The 19298-nt window shown below is 40.2% G+C and overlaps 1 protein-coding gene and 1 long non-coding RNA gene across 10 annotated transcripts in view; one reads left to right on the forward strand and one right to left on the reverse strand.

The window, feature by feature from the left end:
* The window catches only part of LOC122548836 (vacuolar protein sorting-associated protein 13B-like), a 968370-nt gene that overhangs the window by 336105 nt on the left and 612967 nt on the right, over positions 1 to 19298 (forward strand). Inside the window, exon 20 of one of the 9 annotated variants that reach the window (XM_043687676.1) lies at positions 14522 to 14740. The exons of the other annotated variants lie outside the window; for them this stretch is intronic. Within the exon in view, the coding sequence (XP_043543611.1) occupies positions 14522 to 14526 (5 nt within the window). The 3' untranslated portion in view covers positions 14527 to 14740. Of the gene's footprint in view, positions 1 to 14521; positions 14741 to 19298 lie in introns of those variants that run through there. 9 annotated transcript variants of the gene reach the window in all.
* On the reverse strand, positions 1717 to 18393 carry LOC122548838. The gene is made up of 4 exons (XR_006311346.1): positions 18302 to 18393; positions 18108 to 18165; positions 7385 to 7474; positions 1717 to 1800 (listed from the first exon to the last, which is right to left on the reverse strand). It is a non-coding gene; the product is annotated as an uncharacterized LOC122548838 (long non-coding RNA).

The following is a 19298-nucleotide window of genomic DNA, read 5'->3' on the forward strand; positions in this document are numbered from 1 at the left end:
CCGTTTATATAAACATTTGAAATGCCATAAGATGCAAGACTACAGGTTACTAGAAATAGGATTAGAATAGATGAATATTTGATGGCCAACACAAATATGATGGGCTGAAGGGACTGTTTTTCTGATAGGTTTTAGGAGGACTAAATGCTTAAGAAGTCCAAGTTGCAGCAGTCCATTTTCAGAAGATGATCTTGTAACACCTGGAGACTGTGCTGTCCCGTCTTATTTGTGAATGTATGTCATAAAATGTGTAGTTCATCATTTAGCTTAATTGCAGTGTGCCAATTCAGCGTTATAATCTTTTTGTTCAGTGATAGAATGTGAGCTTTGTTTTACTGACCAATCCCAATTCCCTGAAAGTTTTCATCCCTGTTGTGAAGTTAAAAAAGACAGTTGTGAACTAATAATTCCATTCACCTGACCCCATGACTTAACACACGTGCACTGATAATCTCCCATCTAATTCAGTATTACATTTATATTTAAGAACAAGAGTAAGCTGTTGAGCTTCTAGAGTTTTTCCACCATTTAATTAGATCATGATTCTGTAGCTTAACTCTACCTCTTTGTTGCTGTTTTATGACCTTGAAAACCATCTTCTTGTCATCAGCACAAATCATCTGGTAAGCTTTTTCTGGTGGTCCGCACTATTCAGTTGTTTCGTGATCTGTTGCTGCATGCTGTAGCCATGTCCACAACTCTGAGTAATGCCTCAGTAAATTAGTAGTGGTAACAAGCTTGGTATGTAGTATTTCATCTTTCATGTTTTGTGAGTGTCTATAGAACACTGTAAATTTTTAGCTTTGCACCCAAGAGAATGGCAGGTACCCTCAATGTGATTTCTTAATCCAGGGTAAGCAGCCAAGATCTTGTTTCAACATCTTGCCTGAAAGGTGGTACCTTTGGCAAGTTACAAAAAAGACAGAGTTTTTCAAGGAAAATATCAAGAGGTTTACAAATCTAGTTGCTGTATTTTCAGGAATGAATGATGAATAAATGTTATCCATTTCAAATACAATGCCAAGAGGAGCAGGAGGATTAATTGAGATAATTTTTTGGTTAGAAATTAAATTGAGACAGGATTATCAATTGGGTATGTGATTAAGGATTTTGACTTGCACAATTTGAAATTGAAGGCATCAGAAGGAACCAAGAACCTTCAGTGATGTATTTTTAAGAAAGTGAGAGAGTGTGTTTGATTGCCAGTGGGAATGCTGGAACAGAAAACTGAAGGGTGGAATGAATTCCTGTCAGTAAGTAAGGATGCAGGGCTATTAATTTTAGAAACATGTTAAGACATCTCGTGCAATGTTTGGAAGGACGAGCTAAACAAGCCAATGCTGCTGCCAAATACATTACTGTGTAACTATGCAAGAGCCACAGAGAGTACTAAAAGAATGTAATTCAATAAATATTACTTGAATTAAGTCATAATGTATTTTGATATTATGCTATATTCCCAACACAGGCAACACTATGATAAACATCTGCCATTCATCTTGTTCTCTAATTGAGTGGTCTTGCTGTGTTTTTATTGGCCACTGCATGGCTTCAATGTATAATATATCTCTTGGATGCACAAATATTATCTTTCCTTTTTACTTCATTTATTATTTTATCTTTTAATTTCTTTTTTCTTACTCTTCTGCCTTTTATCTGTGTCTTATGCTGCATTTTCTTTCTTGCCCTTTTGCCAAGAGTCTCTTCTCGGTCATTGTCTGTTTCTCCTTTTAAGCTGTAAATGTTTATCAATCTTTTTGTAGAAATGTGTAAACTCTGTGTTGTTTGAATGTGCATTAGCTGAAATGACAAAGGTATGGATTACATCATTGAAAGTATACAGTAAGTATGTATTTTTTTAGCCCGACAGAGTAACGCACTACAAAACCTTTTGGCCAACTCAAAATATATTGATCATTATAAAAGTAGGTGCATATCACATTGATCTAATACTGCAAAAGAAACAATGCATTTGGAGGTTAAAAGGTCAACATTCTGAAAAGGCTTGATAGGTAGATGCTAAGAAATTGTTATCCATATGGAAACAACGTTCCCTCTTCTTTCTGGTGCTAATGATTTCTGAAGCCAAAGGTTAATGCTGCAATCCGTGACAACACGCTGATTGCCATGTGCAGAATGTTGGAGCAGTTGTGTGCGTGCACAGTGTATAGGGAACATTGACCAGAAGATTGGAATCTTGGGAGAATAGTCTGAAGATTACGGGTGGACAAAAAGTGTGAATTTATTGAGTCGTCTTCCCCCAGAGGACTGGATGCTGACACGTCGAGTAATTCAAGGCTGAGATCAATAGATTTTTGTAATTGATGAATTTGGCGATTGGGTGAGTAAGACACCAGTACAGACATAATGGGCTGAATGTTTGCCTTTTGCACTGCTGTTGTGGTGTTCAGGTTGATCTAACTTGCTATGATATCCTGTTGCCCCAATCTTTTTTATGTGTAAAGATGAATTATACAGTGTGGAATGTGAGATAAGGATGCTGGAATTTTGTTTGATGTATATTTGAAGTAGAGCAGAAATACTATCTGACTTTTGCATGTATCTTGATATTGAAGGCTGCTGATGGGCTTTTTTGTGACTTCTGAATATATTTGAATACATTGTGACAGCACAGTGGCTCAGTGGCTAGAACTGCTACTTCACAGCATTAGGGACCTGGGTTCAATTCCAGCCTCGGGTGACTGTCTATGTGGAGTTTGCACATTCTCCCTGTGTCTGTGTGGGTTTTCTCCCTGGTGCTCCGGTTTCCTCCCCCAGTCCAAAGATGTGCAGGTTAGGCAAATTGGCTGTGCTAAATTGTCCATAGTGTTTTGAATATGTAGGTTAGGTGCGTTAGTCAGGGATAAATGTAGGGTAGTGGATCTGGGTGAGTTACTCTTTGGCGGGTTGGTGTGGACTTGTTGGGCCAAATGGCCACTTTCCACACTGTAGGGATTCTATGATTCTATGAATTTGAGTTGCTTTTTTACTTATACTATGGATTATAAATTCTTAGCAGTAATATATTTGTACCATAATTGTGTTTTGGAAAAAGCAGTTTGCAAGGTGCTCCTGAGATATAGCATCCCTTATTTCTAGTATTTTGTCATTGATTGAGTACTTTCACTCTGACATGCAGAAGGAGTTTAACTGATGAATAATGGGGAAAGAAAATAAGTGGTAAATATTCATGGTTCATCTACAATTGGTTAATATATTCAGTTTGCAGAATCAGAGAATAGCTTCAGCAGGGAGGGAGAGAGAGAGAGAGAGAGAGAGACTGACCATTCATGGCCCATCTTCTATCTGCTCCCTTTTGAAGGAGCAGTTCAACTAGTGCTGATCCCCTGAATCTTCCTCACAGACTGCACATTTTCCATTTCACCTTTTTGACAGACTCAGTTGATACTGCCTCCACAATACTATTAAATAATGTATGCCAGATTTCACCCACTTGCATGAAAATGTTTTTTTCTTCTTCTCATATTTCTTGCACCAATTACACAAAAGTATGTACCCTTTGGTTCTTGATCTTTCCATCAATGAGAACAATTCACTACTATTCTGTGGAGACCTCTTATGATTTTGAATAACTGTACCAAATCTCTTCTTCACCTCTTCTCTAAGAGACACAGCCCCAACTATTTTTTAAAATTTATTCATGGGACATGGGTGTTGCTGGCAGGCTAGCATTTATTGCTCATTTCTAATTGCCTAGAGGGCTGTTAAGAGTCAACCGCATTGCTGTGAGTTTGGAGTCGCATGGAGCTAGACCAGGGCAAGGCTGGCAATTTCCTTTTATAAAGGCATTAATGAACCAGATGGGATTTTTCAACAATTGACAACAGTTTCATGGTCATCATTAGACTGTTAATACCAGATACTTTATTAAATTGGTCAGAGCATTGAGTCTTGGAGTTGGAGGTTATGTTGTGGCCTAACATTGGTTAGGCCACTTTTGGAATACTGTGTGCAATTCTGGTCTCCCTCTTCTAGGAAGGATGTTGTGAAATTTGAAGGGGTACAGAGACGATTCACAAAGATGCTGCCAGGGTTGGAGGGTTTGAGCTATAGGAAGAGGCTGAATCGGTTGGGGCTGTTTTCCCTGGAGCATTGGAGGCTGAAGGGTGACCTTAAAGAGGTTTATAAAATCATGAGGGGCATGGATAGGCCCATTTTAATTCTCCTTCCCATTCCCTTTGTGACATGACCATCTTTGTCCTCCTCATTGCCACAATGAATCTAACCGCAAACTGGAGGAAGAACACCTCATCTTCCGCTTGGGCAGGCTACAGCCCGGAGGACTCAACATTAAGTTCTCCAATTTCAAATAACCTCCCTTCCAAGCCCCTCCCCCTTCCTTCCATTCCTCTCAGCTCCCTATTGGATTCCTACCTCTCATCGACCAACCAGGTTGTACCCTCTACCTGTCTCCACCTATCCTCATCTCACCAGAGATGTCGACTTCTCCACCTCCTGATGCTGCCTGGCTTGCTGTACTCTTCCAGCCTTCTGTCTGGTTTGTAATTTGCAGGATTATCCCTATTCCCTTTCTTGAACAAGGGAATAACACTTACCACCCTCCAGTCATCTGGCACTCCTCCAGTGGACAGTCAGGACGCAAAGCTCATTGCCAAAAGTGCAGCAATTGCTTCCCTCGGTTCCTGTAGAAACCTAGTGTATATCCCATCTGGCCAGGATATTCAGCTATCCTTATGTTTTTCAAAACTTTCAGCACATTCTCCTTCTTAATATCCCCCCTCCCATTTAATTCTCCACCCCCGAGGCTCCCAGCCTTATTCCTGATGAAAGACTTTTGCCTGAAACATCGATTCTCTTGCTCCTCGGATGCTGCCTGACCTGCTGTGCTTTTCCAGCCTACTCTAATCTTAACTTCTTAATATCAACCTGTTTGAGCATATCAGTCAGTTTCACGCTGTCCTCAGAAACTACAATGTCTCTCTCAGTAGTGAATACTGAAGCATAGTATTCATTAATGGCCTCCCCTACTTCCTCTGACTCAAGGCGCAATTTTCCTCCACTATCCTTGATCTGCTCTACCCTCACTCTGGCCATCCTCTTGTTCCTCACATATATATAGAATGCCTTGGGGTTTTTCATTAATCTGACCCACTAAAGCTTTCTCATGCCCCCTTCTAGCTCTCTCCTTCAATCCTTGTAACCCTGTAGCATCCTGTCTGATCCTTGCCTCCTCAACCTGAAGTAAGCTTTCTTCTTCCTTTTGACTAGATGTTCCACATCCCTTGTCACCCAAGATTCCTTCACCCAACCATACCTTCCTTGCTTCAGTGGGACAAACCTGTTCAGCACTGTCAGCAAGTGCTCCCTAAACAGCCTCCACATTTTTGTTGTGTGTTTCCTTGAGAACATCTGTTCCCAGTTTAGGCACTCCAGTTCATGCCTAATAGCTTTGTAATTCCCCTTCCTCCAATTTAAATACTTTCCCATACCATCTGCTCCTATCCCTCTGCATGAGTAGAGTAAAGGTCAGGGAGTTGTGATCACTGTCACCGAAATGCTCTGACACCTGGCATGGTTTGTTGCCAAGCACCAAATCCAATATGGCCTCCCCTCTAATCAGCATATCTACACATTGAGTCAGCAACCTTTCCTGGACACATGTGACAAAAACTGCTCCCTCCAAACTATTTGAACTAAGGAGGTTCCAATCAATACTAGGGATGTTAAAGTCACCCATGGCAACAATCCTGTAACTTCAGCAGCTTTACAAAATCTGCCTCCCAATTTGCTCCTCTGTGTCTCTGTTGCTATCAGGGTCTGTAGAAAACTCCCAATAAAGTGACTGCTCCTTTCCTGTTTCCGACTTCCACCCATACTGACTCAGTAGACAAACCCTCCTCAGTGACCTCCTTTTCTGCACCTGTGATGCCATCCCTGATTAGCAATGCCACTCCTCCACCTCTTTTACCCTTCCCATTCCTCTTGGAACATCTTAACCTTTGGAATTCCTGCCTCTGTTATATCTCAGTCTCCGTAACGGCACAACATCATAGTTCCAAATACTGATCCATGCTCTAAGTTCATCATCCTTATTCCTGAAACTACTTGTGTTAAAATAGACACACTTCAACCCATCAGACTGACTACAACTTTGCCCTATCAAGTGCCTGTTCCTCCTCGCAGACTCTCTCCATGCTGTATTTGGCTATTCATTACCTACTGCATCATCTGATCCCTAGCTCAGGTTCCCACCTCCATGCCAATCTAGTTTAAACCCTCATGAAGAGCTCTAGCAAACCTCCCGCCCAAGATACGTGTGCCCTTCTAGATTAGGTGCTACCTGCCCTCGTTGTACATGTCCCACCTTCCCCAGAAGGTATCCCTATGATCCACATGTCTGAAGCCCCTCCTCCTACACCAGCCCTACTGCCACATTTTCATCTGCACTCGCTCTCTATTCCTATCCTCATTTGTCCATGGCATCGATAGCATCGGTTACTACTCTGCTTATCCTGCCCTTTAGTTTTCAACCTAACTGTCTATATTCTCTTTTCAGGTCCTCTACCTTTGCCATACCTATGTAATTGGTATCACGACTTCTGGCTGTTCTTCCTCTCCCTTAAGAATCCTGTAGACTCTATTTGAGACATTTGTGACTCTGGCATCCAGGAGTCTCTTTTGCGACTACAGAATCTCCTGTCTGTTCCTCTCATAATTGAATCTCCTATCACTATTGCTCTCCTCTTCTACCCGCTTCCCTTCTGATCCAGACTCAGTGCCAGAAACCTGGCCACTGTGGCTGTCCCCTGGTAGGTGGTTCTCCCTCAACAGTATCCAAAATGCTGTCATTAGTATTGAGGGGAATGGCTACAGGGGATCCCTACACTATTCCCTCCCCTCCTGGCAGTCACCTAGCTGCCTTTATCCTGTAACTTAGGTATGACTACCTCCCTTTCACTCCTCCCTATCACTCCCCCTCAGCCTCCCGAATGATCCAAAGTTCATCCAGCTCAAGCTCCAGTTCCCTAATATGGTCTGTGAGGAGCTCGAGTTGGGTGCACTGCCCGCAGGTGAAGTCAGCAGAGATACCCTTACCTCCCATATTCTGCAAGAGGAGCATGCAACTGCCCCAGCTTCCATTACCTCTACTCTAAATTGCCAAAAGAGATTGAGTAAATGAAAAAAAAAGCCTTATGTTACTAACCCTTCACACGCAGTCTTTATTTTTGTTTAGAGGAGGAGGAGGAGGACGGGTGGGAAATACTACATGTGTCGTGTCTTGAGTTTAGCCACGGCCCGAATATATTAGTTCACGTGCCCAGCAATGCCAATGCTCACCCCCGCCCCTGTTGAGCCTTCACTCTGCCTATGCATGAGGTAAGTCTTTAAGAGGTATATCTACCTTCCCGGCAGTCCCCTGGTCCGTGCTGTCATCATCCCTGGTGCTCCAATGAAGGTCTTAGTTGGCAAATATTGCCTCAACAGCAGATTCCTAGAAGAAATATATATAAGTGTTTGAGCTAACATCCAGCACTTTGATTGATTTCTCAGCTGGTGTAACCATCAAGTAGAAATGCTTCTGTGTAATATGATCAAATTTATATAAACTCAAATAGAAAATTGGGATGCACAGAACAGTCTTCTGAGAGACTTAATGAGATTAGAAAGGACAAAACAAATTAAAATAGACATTTAAAAAGTCCTCCTGAAATGAAAGAGCATAAGCAGCGATAAGTAAGTAAACAGAATACATTTGTATTTCCATTTGGAAATGTTTCATTCATGATTCATTTATCTGTAGAAAGTTACAAGTACATTTCTAGTGCATGTGTAATCTGTTCACGTTAGCTTCCACACAGATTTGGAATACCCGAGGTGCCTCATCCTAATTTTTTGCCTCTCTTTTTTAAGTTGCTGACTTGTATGCTGACAGTTCCATAGGTCCCTCGTGCTAAGGGATGCAGAATTGAACATTTTGAGAACACAACTGGTTTAGCACAACACTTCATTGCCAAATTTGCTGATGACCAAATGCAACACAAGTAGGATATTCTTTTCTCTGCTCAAGTTTTTCTCTATTCCAAAATCTTACTGCAGTTCAAAAATACCCCCTGAATTACCTCACAACCAGCAATTGTCTTATACTCCTTTTCCTCCCTCACCCCTTAATGTTGTGACTTTACTTATTGGTCAATTACTTGGCAGATTAATTGGATACTCTTTGGAACTCAAGGCAAATTCCATCTGCAGTTGGATCTTGGTCTTCTCTCTCTTTTTTTGTGTCTGAGAGAATTCAGTTGTGTTTGCCAAGAGGGAACTTATCACTTTGAAATCTATACTGATCATCTATTTTGATATATTCTTTCACTTTTTGTTTTATGGATGTTTTCATTCTTGACTAAGTCAAATTACATCTGTTTAGGGAATGATAATGTTAACTTTGAGTTTCTAGTTATCTGGCAGAAGAACTAGTTTTGAAATTATTTCTGTGGTTTCAAGTGAGTAGAATGCAGTTTGTGGTTTGCAAATCATCTTTCGCAGAACTTTAGGAAGAACTTAACTGAGACTTATGAAAATTGAATATTAAGTGGCAAGAGTGTCTGTGAAGATCTTGTAGCAGTAGAGTTAAATAATTCACAGCTCCCTTCAGAATTGAAAATCACTATCGATCACTGGGAAATACAGTGGAGGAAAGCAAACCAATGCTCTTTGGGCTGTACCTTGCAAACTTGAAACGTCGACTGCCTAGAAAGACAAGGACAGCAATGACATGTGAAAATGCCATCACATGCAAGTTGCTCTTGAAGTTACGTATCACCTTAATTTGCAACACCATCATTGTCTGTTACTGGTCAAAAACCTGGACTTCCCTCCCTAACAGCAGTGTGTATACCCAACTGCAGTGGTTCAGAAGGTAACTCACCAAAACCTTGTCATGGGAAATTAGGGATGGATGACAAATGTTGCCATATCTGGGACACCCACATCCCGAGAGCAAATAAAAAAAATCCCTAAGAATTAAAACCAGATTTTCACTCTGCATGAGGTTTATTTTCTTACGAAGAAAGCAGGATAATGTAGCACTACAGAACAATTCTCAAGTGAGAAAACAAGTAGAAAGTTACTGAACTCTATGTAAAAGTGAAGTCTCTGTCTTAGCTCTGTTTTTTGACTGAACGCGAAGTTTAATATTTAACAGTACAGTTCCTTAACAGATCTAATTTTTGCCACTAGTTCCTGAGCTTCAGCCAAGCTTCATCTTTTGAGGTGGGCAGCAACGTCGTCTTTGAGGTGAATATGAGAATTGGAAACCAAAAACAGGCATGAATATTTTCTCTGCTGAAACCTAAATAATTCATTGGTGATTTTTCTCCTTCTCACCAAGTTATCCCACACAGCTGCACTAGGACTTGAATTGCCATGTATGTTGTGTTGAAATAATATCCTAGTCCCTTTTTGTCTATCCCGAGAGCCTTTATGCTTCTATTATATTGAACATGTATTGTTTATCATCATCTTCCTTGAATCCTTATATTCTTTGTTTATATTTTTCTCTTCTGTCCTGTCATCACAGTGAATTGATCATTATTCCAGATTTTCAACTTCACTAAGGTTACCCTGATTGAGTGTCCTCCTTTTGACTTTCACTGTTTACATTAATTCCACTGCCCATACCCAGTGACATTGCATCATTCCAATGTTTTGATTCCTGACAAGTCAGCAACAGCAAATTGCATTTATAAAACAACTTTTATTATAATAAAAGGGCACTTCACCAAGCCATCAGAAGGGAAAACAGAGCCAAGAAAGGAGATATTAGGGCAGATGGTCAGTAGTGTCCTCAAAGGAATATATTTTGAGAAATGTCTTAAAGGAGGATAGCATGGAGAGGTTTGAAATCTATTTCTGAGTTAAGTGCCAAAGGACTTCCAATGCTGGAAGTTAAGATCATTCGGTGTAGGAACAGAATTAGGCCATTCAACCCATCGGATCGATTTAGTAACATCTGATTATAGAATCATTGAATCCCTACAGTGCGGAAGCAGGCCATGTGGCTCATAGAGTCCATACTGATGCTCTGAAGAGCATTCCACCCAGATCCACTGCATCCCTATAACCCTGCATTTCCCATGGCTAATCCACCTAGCCTGCACATCCTCGATACAGTGAGCAATTTTACATAGCCGATCCACCTAACTTGTATCTCTTTTGATTGTGAGAGGAAACCGGAGCATTCGGAGGAAACCCACGCAGACATGAAGAGAATGTAAAAACTCCTCACAGACAGTCGCCCAATGGTGGAATCGAACCTGGGTCCCTGGACCTGTGAGGCAGCAGTGCTACCCATTGAGTCACCATGCTGCCTAATCCTCAACTTTTCCTCATAACCTTGATTCTCTCACTTATTAGAAATCTGTATCTCAGCTTTGAATATACTTAATGACCCAGGCTCGACAGCTCTCCGTGGAAATAATTCGAAGTTCCCTTCCAGGTCCCATATTATCCTAACTTGTGACTATATCACTGTTTCTTCATTGTCGCTGGGTCAAAATCCTGGAGCTCCCTTCTGAACAAAACTGTGGCTGTCCTTACACTGCAAGACCATGGTGGTTCAAGAAGGCAGCTCACCACCACGTTTTTGAGGACAGTTGAGGACGGACTATAAATGTTAACCGAGCCATGGACAATCAAATCCCATAGATGAATTGAGAAAATAACTAAGGGGAGAAGAATACAGAATAAAAAACTGAAAGAACGCCAGATGCTGGATACCGGAAACAAAAACAGAAATTGCTGGAAAATTTCACCAGGTCTGACAGCATCTGTGGAGAGAAATCAGAGTTAATATTCGGATCCAGTGACTCTTATTCAGAATTGTTGGAGGCTAGGAAATAGTTTTTTTTTATGCAGAAGGTGGGGGTGTTGGTGGGGGTGGAGGTTTGGGAGGGATTAAGAAGTAAATGATAAGGTGGGGTCAGAACCAACAAACAGTTTGACAGATGAAGGAGTAGTTTACAGTTGGTCTAGGAAAATGAATGGTTGCTGATGGAGACTATCACTGGCTATCAATGGGTAGTATGTGATTGCAGACCATGTGATAATAAGGCCTGGTGTGTGGGCGTTTGGGTAAGGACATGGGAGAAGGTGCCTCAAGCCCTAAAGTTGTTGAAATTGATGTTGTCTGGAAGGCTGCAGAGTTCCCAAGTGGAAAATAAGGTGCTGTTCTTCCCACTTGTGCTGAGCTTCGCTGGACCACTGCAGCAAACCTGACACAGAGACATTAGCCAGGAAACTAGGTAGTGTCTTGACACTGCAGGCAACAGGAAGCTCAGAGTGTTCTTTGAGGACAGGACACAATTGTTCTACAAAGTGGTCACTCAAGTCTTTGCTTCTCCAATGTAGAGGAGACTATTTGTGAGTAGCAAATGCAGGTCAGGTGAATTGGCCAGGGCAAATTGCCCATAGTGTTAGGTAAAGGGGTAAATGTAGGGGTATGGGTGGGTTGCGCTTCGGCGGGTCAGTGTGGACTGGTTGGGCCGAAGGGCCAACACTGTAAGTAATCTAATCTAATCTAGACGAGACTGAGTGAAGCACAGGCGGTCAGGCAGCATCTGAGGAGCAGGGAAATCGATGTTTTGGCATAAGCCCTTCATTCCTGATGTAAGGCTTATGCCTGAAACGTTGATTCTCCTGCTCCTCGGATGCTGCCTGACCTGCTGTGCTTTTACAGCACCACACTCTTGACTCTAATCTCCAGCATCTTCAGTCCTCACTTTCTCCTAGATTGAGTGAAGTACAGATAGAAAAATAAATACATCTGGAAGAAATTATAGATACGACATAGACTATAACCAGTTAAGCAGGAGCAGTGATCAACTAGGTAAATGGAATGCTGAGTTTTATGGAATGCCAGATCAATACAGGATAAATCTGAGGCTATTACACTGGAGCTATTTAATGTTCTTGTTTAGGCTGCAGCTTAAATACTGCAAACAATGCTGTTCAACAGAAACCCATCAGAGCCAAAAGTCTGTTTTTCTACTGCCAGAATAGTGACTTTTCAAAAAAAAGTATGAAATGTTGAACTCTTTGATCTTGAAAACAAAGGAATGAAAGAATATTACAGGTACATCAAAGATTCAAAGTGGAAGAGGTGAGGTTCATCTTGAGCACCACTTCATTTGTACCATAACCAGAAATGAGAGAAGAACCTGATTAGAGTTGAATAAAAGAGTGATCAATACAGTCTGTAGAACAATGGAAGTAAAAAGTTGGCAGTCATAATCTTGGGTCCTGAACACTCTGCTGCCTGCCTGGTGCCTAGGCTAAAGTAATTTCTTTGAATTTGGAATGGAACTTGGAGTCGGAAGGGAGTGTTTAATTTGTTGTTATTAAAATAGAACAATCCCAGGAAATTATCTTAGATCAGAAGATTTAGAATCCTGGTGGGTGGAGGTACAAAATAACAAGAAAAAGACAGCGCTAGTGTGACTAGGCTATAGGCCCTCTAACAGAAATTATACTGTGGAACAAAGAATATATCTGGAGTTAATGAGGGCATGTTTTATAAAAAAGCAGTACATGTTTATGAGCAGAGGTAGCCATGGAAAAGAATTCATAGAGTGCATTTTGGATGGTTTACAAGAACAATATGCTCAAGATCCAACCAGGGATCAGGCTGTTTTGTATCTGGTAATGTATAATAAGGCACATTCAATAAATGATCGCAGTCTAAATAAACCCCTAGCAGACAGTGAAAAGCCAGGGTAGAATTTTGAGATTGAGAAACTTGGTCTGAAAATAACTGTGCTAAACGTAACTAAGGGCATTTGTATTGGAATGAGGACAGAGTTGGCTGGAGTAGACTGGGAAAGGGGTTTAGCAGAATAATGAACAATGGCAGATGTTTAGAAATAGTTAATGATTCTCAGCAAAGATATATCTGAATGAGAACAAATGATAGGGGATAAACCAACCATGATTAAATATTGAAATATAGAAAATAGGAGCAGGAGTCAGCCATTTGGCCCTTTTGAGTCAGCTTTTTATTCTTTATGATCATGACTGATGATCTATGATTCTATGATAAGGAAAAATGAGTAGATACGTTATATTTAGATTTATAAAAGATGTTCGATAAGTTACCACACGTAAGGCTACTTGAGTTTTGGGAATAAGTATACTATATTAGTAACACGGATAGGGGATGGCTAACGAATATTCGCGATTAAGTAGACATTTTCAGGATGGTGACCTGTAAGTAGTGCAGTTCTGTAGGACTCAGTGTGGAGCCTCAGTTGTTTACAGTATATATGAAAGACTTGTATAGTGGATGTGAACATGCTTTCACTAGAATTGTGGATTACATAAAACTAGGTGGAAAGACAAGTAATCTAGGAATCTAGACAGGTTATGACAAGTTCTCTCAGTGAAAAAAGACTTGACAATATACTATGGGGTAATGTGAGGTTATGAACTTTGGCATGAAGAACAGAGGAGCTGAATATTAGTTAAATGGAGAAAAACTGCAGAAAGCTGCAGAACAGAGATTTCAGAATTCTTGTACCAAAATCACAAAGAAGCTAGCATTCAAGTTCAGCAAGTAGTAGAGAATGCAAATGGAATGTTGGTCTTTATTTCACATGGAATTTTGTTAACACCATACAAGGCACTAGACAGAACACAGCTGGAATACAGTTATCCATTTAGGGCTTATCTAAGGACATACACTAGCATTGGAGTCAATTCAGAGAAGGTTTGCTGGGTTGTTCTCAGGTATGGAGGGGTTTTCTCATGAGACGAGTTTGACTAAGTTGGATTTGTGCACATTAGAGTTTAAAAGAACAACATTTGACCTTACAGAAAAAGAAGGATTCTTGGGGAGCTTGACAAAGTAGAGTCAGAAAGGTTGTTGCCCCTTATGGGAAAGTCTAGAATTTCAGAATAAAGGGTCACCTACTTATGGCAGATAAAGAATTTTTTGACTGAATCTGTGGAATTTTTTTTACGGCAAAGTGTTTTCAAGGCTGAGTCATTAAATATATTTGATTCTGACATAAAGTGATTTTTTACAGAGGAAGGGAATTCAGGGTTATGAGGAAAAGGCAGGAAAGTGGAGTTGAGGATTATTAGATCAGCTATGTTCTTACTGAAGGGGTGAACAGACTAGATGGGCTCCTATGTCTTATTGTCTTATTGAGCAGGCAGCTATGTTCATCAGAATGAAGGTTAATAGCAGTTTCCAAGGAACGATAAGGCAGATAGCCTGATTTTTGAAGAATAATTTCTGATCTCTGAATAGGGGTAAGATTAATAAAACTGCATTTATTGTTTATTCTGCAAGACAGTAGGGGTCTGGATTGGTACAACAATTGTTTTCTTTGTTACTGAATGCCTGAGTAGTCATTTTAGAAAACTCTAAATACCAACAATGCTGTATAGAAACTGCAGTTATCGGTAAACTGATCAGGCTCAGCTGGCAGGTTCTTATCTCCAAAGTATGATCCAAATTTTTTGGTCTTTTTTTTTCCCACTGCAGATTGAATGGACTTAACTCTCTAAACTTGCCATGGTGGGATTTGAATTTCACAGTTGCAGCTGACCACCTCTTCATTAAGCATTTTTCGAGTGAATGGAAATCTGAAACAAAGGTTGAAACAGTCCATAATTCTACGAAACACTGTCCCACAGGAGTATTTTTGAACTTCTAGGAACAGGGCCATTATCTTTGACTCCTCAACACCTAATGTCAATTTGTGCTATTAAAACCATTTGCTATAAACATATGATTTCATTAGTACATATCTTGCTGCACTCCTATCACTGTTTATTGTGAGGAAGCTTGTAACAGAGAACATGCTTTTGAAGTTATGTGTCAGGCACATGGATGATGTGGCCCTCTGGCCTCAGCTGATTGACAGTAACCAGTGGCTCATACTGGTCTTTGAGAGGACACTGATTTTGGAACGCATATCCCGCCAGTGGATTTTCAGGATTTTGGAGGCATCATTAGTGATATTTTTGTAGGTATTTAAGATGCCAGCTACAGATTGTTTATGCCTGTGACACACACAGAAGGGCAGGAGCACTTCTATCCTGTAGATTATGAGCCTTGTGCTGGATTTGAGGTCCTTTTCCTCAAACAGTCTATTTCTTCTACTGTTAAAGGCTGTGTTTGCCCTTTATTCCTGATGAAGGGCTTTTGCCTGAAACGTCAATCTTACTGCTCCTCGGATGCTGCCTGAACTGCTGTGCTCTTTCAGCACCACTAATTCAGAATCTGGTTTCCAGCATCTGTAGTTATTGTTTTTACCCACTGGATATTAATGCCTGCTCTTGCTGAAAGGAGGTTCCTGAGATAGGAGAATTGAGCTGCACTGAGTCTCACCATGGATCCTTTTAGTTTCCAGGGACAGTGTGGTAGAGGATCATTTGTCTTCCAGATGTTTAGCCTAAAGGACATTCTTTATGGATGTGTTGCAGTGTTGTTGCAAAGAAGATGGAGAACAGCATTGGTTGTTTGATCCCAGTTTGTACACAAATGTGTCTTTGGTGAAACGGTTGGTGAAGTTCACAGCTTGGATGTTGGCACATAGCGGGTAAAAAAATTCAAGGAGGCAGCCAGACATGAGGAGGATATTCCATTGTCCCTTCAACTTGAGCGAGACAAAGGCCTGTGTGAGGGTTAAAAGGCCATATTTAAAGAGTACTGCTGTTCTCTGTACTTTTCTTGAATTTTCTTGCTGTGAAGATCATTACCACTGTGCCTCTTGATGAACAGAATCTACATTGCCTTTTCAGCAGGAGCTTGTCAACCAGTGGAAGGAGGCAGCTATGATGCCAGTATAGGTAATGACATTTGTTTGAAGAGCCAGTGCAGGCACAGTGGGCTGAATGACCTCTTCCTATGTGTAACAATCCTGTGTTTCTATGATTGAAAAGGATTTTGCAATGATGGGGAGTGGGGAGACTCCACTATAGTTACTGGAATTGGTCTTATCCCCTTTTCTTGAAAATTGTGACAATTATGGCAGCTTGGCAATCTCCTGACATGCTTTCCTCCCTTCAGATGATGGGGGTTAGGTCATGTATTTTTGGCAAGAATGTTTCTTCACTTCATTTCAGTATTTTTCTGGGGATTTCTGAAAATATGGTATAATTCATCAGTGCTTATTAACACAGTACTTGCCAAGATTATAGATTTTAATTTTATTATGTTTGTAATTTTCTTGTCTTTTTGTTTTTATTTTCTTTACCTCTGCTTTTTCTCCACTGCTTTGCATCTGTGGTATTTATCTCTGTTAGAAAGGTGTTACTGTTGAACTTATAGACTCCACATTAGGCATTATCAGTTATGGCAAGTGTAGTGTTGGAATACATATTCATTTACTTCAGAATTGCTGTAGCCTAGTCATGGGCCAGAGAAGCCATCAAACCTACTCTTGCCATCAATTTTCTTATTGTGTTTCTGAAATTAATTTTGAAACTGGAAGTGTTATTTTGGCTTTGAACTACTGAGTGATGTGCTGAGGTTGTAAAGGTACTCTATAATTGCAAGTTATTTCTTCTTTTCATAGCTTCCTTAATAGGAATTCATCCAGCCCTTTTAAAAACCAGTCGTTGTAATTTGTTTGCCAATTTCACAACACTACATTTAAACTTTGGAGAACACTAGGATATACAACCTCAAAAAAGTGAAAAACAGCTAGAACTATTGAATGCTGTAAAGAGAAAGAAGGTAGTTTTGGGACTTAGTAACAATGGCAACAGGGAATGCTTCTGGAAGGATGAGATTGATAGGTCTAACACTTGCCCTGCACACAGATACGAAAGAAATGCAGGGAAAAGATCCAGCTAGTCCATCCAGCTTCTCCCAACCAGACACACTACAGTTTTGGCCATCGTTACCTCTCCCTTGTCCTTCCTGATGTCAAGCAGATTCCTGAGAGAATCTGAAAAGGCAGAATTAAAAGTTTCTATTTTTGGATGGGGATTGTGTAGACTCTACTGCTACAAAGGTGGGAGGAGAGAAATATACAAGGCTGAGATTTTTAATTTCATTCCACCAGGTGAAGTGTCACAGCAGTGATTATTTTCTTAATTAAAAATCCTGATTAGATTAAAATCGTGTGGAAGTTATTCCAATTTGCCATTACACATTTCCTTAGCTTTCCCTTGAGATTGCACCAAGTGCTGTTGTTTTGTAATTGCTGCCATTTTTTTCTACTTGCTCCCACTGGATTTCAGCTTTGGGTGGGGGGGGGGGGGGGGTGAAAAATGTTATCCTCTTGATGACAGAGTTGCCTGGATGATTTCATGCTTGTAGCATTTGTTCACGGGAATTTGTAAAAAAATGTAACTGCAACAGGGCACTGAAACTATTAATGTTAGTTTTAGTTTTAGGCATTGTGCTACAGACTGAATGAAGAATTGCAGGTGTTCTATGACCTGGTCCTGTGGGATTTTATGATGGTAGATTTTAAGAAGAAAGTTACATATGTTTGCAGAGTAAAACAGCAGCTGTGAAAGATTTATGTTTTTGACAGAACCATAAGATTTAAAAATGTAACATTTAATCAAATACATGGAAAGCAGAACAAATTTTAAAGATGTTGCATAGGAACATTTGGTTTGATCTCTTTACCATAACAGCAGCTTGTGGGAATATTGGTATTGAGTGCTGTACAATCTTTATTTAAATATGGTAAATGGGATTATGTGAGAAAAGGTCACAGGATCTTTTTTATTACTTTGCAGCTTGTAGGAGGACCACACTTGAACACATAATTACTTTAAAAGCCCTCTTGTTGCTTTATAAGAATAATTACAAGTCCATTGAGAATTGAGAACCTCACCAAGTAGGTGATGTACAGGATAGACTTTAATCACCATGTATTTAATATATTTATTTCTTATGCTGACGGAATCCCATTCAAATATTGGTTTTGGATGCTTGTTTCAAATATTTCGGAGTCTCAAGCATCATTAGGACTGGAAATGCTTTTCCGACATTTGTCTCTAGAAATTTAAAATATACACGTAGATGTCAGTTTATTCCTCATTTGATTCACCATTTGTTTGGAAAGTGGTCTACAGATGCATGACCGTCCACTGCATATACTCACTTGGTGATATGTGATAAGTAGAATTTGGGGTTGCCGAGACCTTTACCACTGTGGTCCTCTGAAATCATAGATATTCATACTTAGAATTTGCTTTACATTGATGTTGATTATCAAACAAAGAGGATTACATTTATAGACATTTAGCATGTCCTAAATATGCTTCAAAATTGTTCCACTACAACTGTGTTACTTACGAAGTGCTATTGAAATGAAGGGAAACTTGAAAGCTGTCACAAGATCTCTACTGGAACAAGCAGTTAATTTGGTAGTTTACAATAATCTGACAAATGACACAGCAATATATATGCTTGAGGGTAACACAATGTAAGTGCATAACTCACTCATACCCGCACTGTGTTTGTGCTCAAGTTTATAGAGTTGGCTTGGGCCTGTGACTTTCTGAATCAAAGTGATAGTGTTATCTCTGAACCAAGGCATCATTTATAAGCTCATTTCCTAATAGCGAAGGAGGTGAGAAGTGGCATGGCATTGAGAAAACTGTGGAGTAAAGATGTAACGATTAAAAGTATGGAAATTGTGGTGAGCCTTTAATTTCTATAGAATGAATATTCTAGATTATGCTAAAATAGATTTTTATTTCTAGAAACATTGAAAGATGGCCTGGCAGTGGTTGTCATGGTTTTGGATCTATGGAATTCACTACCCTGGAGTGTGATGAATGCTGGGACATTGAGTAAATTTAAGGAGATAGACATTTTTAATTAGTAATGGGTTGAGGGCTTATTGAGAGAGGGAGGAAAGCAGAGTTGAGGCCTACTTGAAATCAGTCATGATTGTATTAAATGGTAGAACAGGCTCAGGGGTGAATTCCACACTCCTGCTTCTAGTTCTTATGTTCTATTAAAATTATGAAGGTCTGCAATAATGTGGATGTAGTGAAGATATTTCTACTTGTCGGGGAGAGGAACTGGGAGTGTGAGTTGGAGATGGCGTGTGAACCAAAGGGTCATAAATACAAGGTTTTCACTAATAAGTTCAATAACAGAATTCAGAAGAAACGTCTTAAGCAAGAGAATGCTGGGAATGTCGCACTTTCTACCTCCAGCAGTAGTTGAGACTAATAGCAGGGAAAGAATTCGGGAGAAGCTTAAAACACACCCAAGGAGAAAGACAAAGTAAGCAGTATTGACAGAGTGGTAATAGGGTCGAGTATAGTTTCAACACCAAATC

This window comes from Chiloscyllium plagiosum, chromosome 4 (genome assembly GCF_004010195.1).
Source record: "Chiloscyllium plagiosum isolate BGI_BamShark_2017 chromosome 4, ASM401019v2, whole genome shotgun sequence".
Classification (NCBI taxonomy): domain Eukaryota; kingdom Metazoa; phylum Chordata; class Chondrichthyes; order Orectolobiformes; family Hemiscylliidae; genus Chiloscyllium; species Chiloscyllium plagiosum.